General features: G+C 37.3%; 1 protein-coding gene across 1 annotated transcript; it reads right to left on the bottom strand.

The window, feature by feature from the left end:
- Window positions 1-2,504: 2,504 nt before the first annotated feature.
- Window positions 2,505-4,739, bottom strand: LOC131638083 (uncharacterized). The gene is made up of 2 exons (XM_058908636.1): window positions 3,945-4,739; window positions 2,505-3,830 (listed from the first exon to the last, which is right to left on the bottom strand). The coding sequence occupies exons 1-2, from the start codon at window positions 4,737-4,739 to the stop codon at window positions 2,505-2,507; spliced, it is 2,121 nt and encodes a 706-aa protein (XP_058764619.1).
- Between the last annotated feature and the right edge of the window lie 1,132 nt (window positions 4,740-5,871).

Genomic DNA, 5,871 nt, shown 5'->3' with positions numbered 1-5,871 from the left:
AAAATTCATGAAGAAGAATGATGGCAAAGTGCAAATTATTATCAAGAAATTCCAAAAGAGACATGTAAAAATTGAATCAAACCTACACACACATCAAAGTAATGATGAATACAAGATGGTTCACTTTCACTCATCCGGGCATTTAAATCAACAACAACGCAAATCATGCTTTCACCACAACAAGTTCAAAATTATGTGCAAAGTGAGAATCAAGAGGGCTTTCATAGGTTGTAACGTGGCTTGGGTTACAAAGAAAGGGTTTTATTAAAGGTAAATTAAACAAAAATGCCTATCCTAAGGGAGCATTCCTATCAATTCACTTAACAACAACACTTGCTTGAATCCCCTTTTCTTTCTTTTTCTCTTTTTTTTTCTTTTTCATTATTTTTTAACAACACATAACGGGAACGATTTTATTTCTTTTGCTTGCCCCATACTTTCAAAATGTGTTGTTCTTTTCTTATTACCACAAAACTCATAAGTACCACTTTTAATTTGTTTTTCAATCAACTCTCCCCAACTTTAGGATTCAAACCATATTAGATACAACAATGCTCCCTACATAGACATAGGCACAAGGCAAAATTGCAACCATTGTGGTTGAAGGTTCCAATGAAACAAAAGAAATTAGGATTCATCTACCAAACATATTCAATAATTACATGAATCCTAATATAAGCTCAATGGAATTAACTAAGAATCACTCCTCACAAGGTTAATTGATTTAACTTTTTTTGGTCAAGTGGTTTTTCTCAAATTCAAACAATGCCTCTATCACTTTCACACTTTTCACAAATAAGAATAATGCATGGTTTAGCATGATAAAAATGAGTTGAAATAAATTCCGGTATCCCGCATTTAGTGTACAATGGAAAGTTTCCTCACTTGGCTAAGTTCTAAATTTTGATTCAAAAATGACATGTGACTCAAGGAATTTATGCTAAGCAATTTGCACACACCATCAACTAACCATGTTAAGTCTAGAGAGCGATAAAGTGTACCTTAATTTTCCTTGATACCGATTCTCATCATTGCCACTCGAAGTGTTCACAACATCAACTCTTGTCCGTGCCCATTGATTCCTCAAGCTTCTCTTTGTACAAGAACAATTAAACAAAATTAATTTGAAAAGTTAGGCTAATCACTTTCCACCCAAGCACACAATTAAACAACAATAATAAAAATGCAATTGTAAAGATGTTCAAATGGTGAAACGAGAGCCACCATAAAGTACATAATTAAAAACCAAAAAGTGAAACCATAAATAAATAAAACAAAACAAAATTAAGACTAAAATAAAAATAAAAATAAACTAAAAAAAATGCTACAACACCACTTCAATCCTCTTCTTCATCACCACCACCAACTGTCCCGATCACATCCTCCATTGTATCGTCCTCATTTCCGGTACCGTTGCCTCCTGCACCCCCCCATGAAAAGTGGCCTGCCCACAGGCCAATTTGCGTATGCATCATACTCCGCTTCCAAGGAATGTGGGTGAAGATAGGGTATTAGAATGGGAGATGAGTTTAGTGAGGACGAAAGCGATAGAGTGAGAGGAGAGAAGTAAAAATAAAAGATAAAAATAAAAAACTAGGTTAAATTAAAAGCTTTTTTTTTTTGAAAGTGGAATTTTTTTATACTGAAGTGTTTGCGGGGCAAACACCTGTTCGCGGGGCAAACAAGAAAAATTTTCTTTGTAAAATTGGCTTACTCACTGTTTGTGCTCTGTTTGCGGGGCAATCACTGATGAAAATTTCTTTTTCAAAATTGGCTGACCTGTTTGCGGGGCAAACAAGAAAAATTTTCTTTGTAAAATTGGCTTACTCACTGTTTGTGCTCTGTTTGCGGGGCAAACAATGTTTGCGGCGCAAACAGACTTGAATTTTTGAAAAATGCCAATTTTTACACTTAACTTCCACTTCCTTTCAAAAATAATTACTAAATAACTCTGAAAACAAAAATCAAAAAGCATAATAGAATTTACTTACGACGTTAGGTTGCCTCCCAACAAGCGCTTTGTTTAACGTCGTTCGAGCTCGACGGTTTGATGGTGCATCAAGGCTCATCAAGTGAAATGACACACCATCGCGGCTTGCTTATCCATCGTGGTAGACTTTGAGTCTTTGTTCCTTAACAGTCCAGCTTTCTTGTGTTTTAGGGTCCTCCACCACAATGGATCCATAATTTCGCACCTCTTTCACAACAAATGGCCCCGACCACTTTGACTTTAACTTGCTAGGAAACACCTTGAGTCTTGAATTGCACACAAGCACCATTTGTCCAACTTTAAAGTTTTTGTGATGAGTCTTTCCCTCATGATTTGCCTTGTCCTTGTCCTTGTGAAATTGATTCTCCACCTCAATGATTTCTCCTTTTTCATCATCGATTCGGAAGTTGTCATGTTCATCCTTAGGAGGCTTCATAGACTCAAAAAGACTAAAAATTACCTCTTTATCTTGCACCCTCACTTTCATAATCCCATCATCGATATCAATCATCATTCAGGTGGTCTTCATGAATGGTCTTCCAAGTATTAATGGCACATCACGATCCTCCTCCATGTCAACTACCACAAAATCAACCGGGAACAAAAATTTGTCCACTTTTACCAGCATGTCTTGTACAACTCCATATGGTGAAATGATAGACTTATCGGCTAGTTGCAAAGTTATCCTGGTGTGTTTCATTTCGATGTTCCCCAATCTCTTGACAACGGATAAAGGTATTAAATTGATGCTAGACCCCAAATCAACCAAACCATTACTAATGTAGTTACCTCCAATGGTGATCGGTAAAATGACTCGTCCCGGATGGGCTTCCTTTCTTGGGGGAGTTTTTTGAATAATTGCACTACAATGACCATCAAGCAAAACTGTCTCTTCATCCGTGTACTTCTTTTTCTTTGTGAGCATCTTCTTCATGAATTTTGCATACTTAGGCATTTTCTCCAATGCTTCGGAAAATGGAATATTTATGTGAAGTTGTTTAAATATATCCATAAATCGAGCGTAGCGCCTTGCGTCTTCCTTCCTTGATTGCACATGCGGGTAAGGTAGATGTTGGAGAGGAATTGTGCTCACATTCTCATTTCTCTTTTTATTCCTCTTCACTTTTTTGTCATTTTTCTCTCTTCCTTCTTTTTCTTTCCGCTCTTTTTCAACTAATTCTTCCTCCACTTTCTCCTCACTCTTTTCTCCCTCATCTTCAACTACCACCTCACCCTCATGGTTTTCAACTATTATTTCCTCATCATCTTCCACTATAACACCTCCATCTATTCCACTATTTATCTCTTTACCACTTCTTGTCACAATGGCTTTGCAATGCTCCCTTGGATTTGTTTGAGTGCTGGCGGAAAAAGAAGATCCCGGTTGTTGTTCGGACAATTGCTTTGAAAGTTGGCCCACTTGGTTCTCCAAATTCTTGATGGCAGCTTCATTGCTTTTTTGATTAGCCATGGATGCTTGCATAAATTGTGTGAGAGTGTCTTCCAAGTTTGAGCTTCCACCTTGAGATTGTTGATGTTGTGGATTTGGACTTTGATAAGGACTTTGTTGAGGGTAATTGTAATTTTTTAATCTTGATGGTTGATACCCTTGATTGTGTCTTTGATAATGGTTGTTGTGAGGTGGAGGTGTACTTTGATAGCCTTGGTTTGCATTATTCACATAATTCACTTCTTCACCTTCGGGGGGAGGACAAAAACCAGTCGGATGATCTCCATTACAAAGTTCACAAGCTGCCACATGGTGCCTAGTTTGAGATCCTTGAAACTCTTTCATTTGTTGTGGGAGTTTCATTATTTGTTGTGTGAGTAACTCCACTTGCTGTGATAGAAGCTTGTTTTGAGCAAGGATGGCATCATTGGTGTTCAATTCAAGAACTCCCGGTTTCCTTTGGGAAGGACTTCGATCATGTTGACTTTGTCGATCATTGAGTGCCATTCGATCGATGATAGTGATTGCTTCCTCCACACTTTTGGACATAAGAGAACCACCCGCGGTAGCATCCAAAAGCGTTTTGTGAACCGGTTGAAGTCCATTTCGGAATAGATGAATTTGTGTGAGCTCATCAAAACCATGCCCCTTGCACTTTCTCAACAATGACTTGTATCTTTCCCAAGCCTCATTAAGTGATTCGTTGCTTCCTTGGTTGAAAACCGCGATTGCCGTTTTGGCCTCCATGAATCGGGATTGAGGAAAATATCGTTCTAAAAACTTTTCTTTCAATAGAATCCAATCTGTCATCACATTTGGTAATTGATCAAGATACCATTCTTTGGCTTTCCCAAGTAATGAGTGTGGAAATAGTCTCTTGAACAATGATTCTTCATTCGCCGCATCGACTCCCGTTGAACCCGTAATCTCATAAAATTTGGTGAGATGTGCGAAAGGATCCTCATGATCCATTCCGGTGAATGGATTTGCATAAACAAGTTGGAGGATTCCGGTCTTCATCTCCGTTTTTTCTCTACCTTGAGCATTGCGTGCAAATTGGGCGGTGCGTCTTGGACTATTGGCAGACATTTCGGTTGGAACAACACCCGCCATGTCTCCTTCAAAAGTCTCTACAACTACTTCTTCAATTTGATTGTTAGAAGAAGTAGACGCCTCTTCTCTTTGTCGCTTCTCTTGGGCTAACTTCCTTCTTCTTCGTGTCTTGCTATTGAGCTTTCGGAGTGTTCTTTCAATTTCGGGATCGAAATGAAATTGCTCTTCGGTAGCTTTTTCCCGCATACACAAGAATCTACAAAACTAGCAAACCAAGTGAAACGCAAAAGAATTTTGAATAAAGTAACAAACTTAAAACAATGAACTATTGCAATGCTTGCAATATCAAACGCCAATCCCCGACAACGGCGCCAATTTGTTGAATAGTATATTCAAGGCAAATATTTTTAAATCGTATCCACAGAGATTGGGTGATATTACCGCCGTTCTATAGTTACTATCGCTTTAAGTTTAAGTTGTAACAAAGTTGGTTTGAGTTGAGTTTCTATTTTTCTATTCAAAAGGTAAAAACAAGTAATAAAATAAGATTTGTTCAAAGATAAAAGATTGACAAGATTGGTTTTGGTTTCACTATCCCTATCTCCTATGTGACTTTAACAACTAAAGTATACTTCAATAGCAATGCAATATTCTAGTATCCTCTCAACAATGTTTATGTCTAAACAAAGTTGTGAAAGTTAATATATTAATCTTTAGATGATCTCTCACTCTAACTATCAATACACTAAGCTTGATTGTTTGATACAAATAGAAAAGTGGCAAATAAATCTATCTCTAGCATTTATTCACTACTTGATAAAATGTTGTAGAACAAGACTTGAAATATATTTCTCAATCATAAATCAAATCTAAATATGAAATATAAAACAACAACATTCATCCATTTCAATACTAATGAAGTTCATACAAAGGTGTTAGAGGAAATACATAGTTAACAAGGATAGCTACTACCTCCAATCTTGTCAAAGTAGGATTTAGCTACTCATCACCATGGTTGACAGCAAGAAGAATAAAGAAGAAGCTAAGAACATCAATCTCTCACAAAGTTGTTCTTCTCTCTCTCAAAACCCTAGCCTCAATGTTTTGTTCACAATGAATGGAATGTTCTAATTCCCCTTTTTTATCTCCCTAAATAACCCCTAATTCGTACTAACTTTTCCTATTCAAAAGATAAGCCCATCTCTCATGACAAGTGGCAACAAAGTAAAAGATAAAATTCTGCAGCGCAGTGTTTGCGGGGCAAACAGTGAATCTTTTGCCACATCAATTGCAATTCAAAACTGGACTTGTTCAGCATCTATCAGTTGGCGGCGCAAAGGATATTTGCGGGGCAAACTGGCCTCATCAACACTTCTTT

Source organism: Vicia villosa, unplaced genomic scaffold, assembly GCF_029867415.1.
Source record: "Vicia villosa cultivar HV-30 ecotype Madison, WI unplaced genomic scaffold, Vvil1.0 ctg.002165F_1_1, whole genome shotgun sequence".
NCBI lineage: Eukaryota > Viridiplantae > Streptophyta > Magnoliopsida > Fabales > Fabaceae > Vicia > Vicia villosa.
Note: the sequence above shows the minus strand (reverse complement) of the source record. Positions and strands in the feature narration are given on the sequence as shown.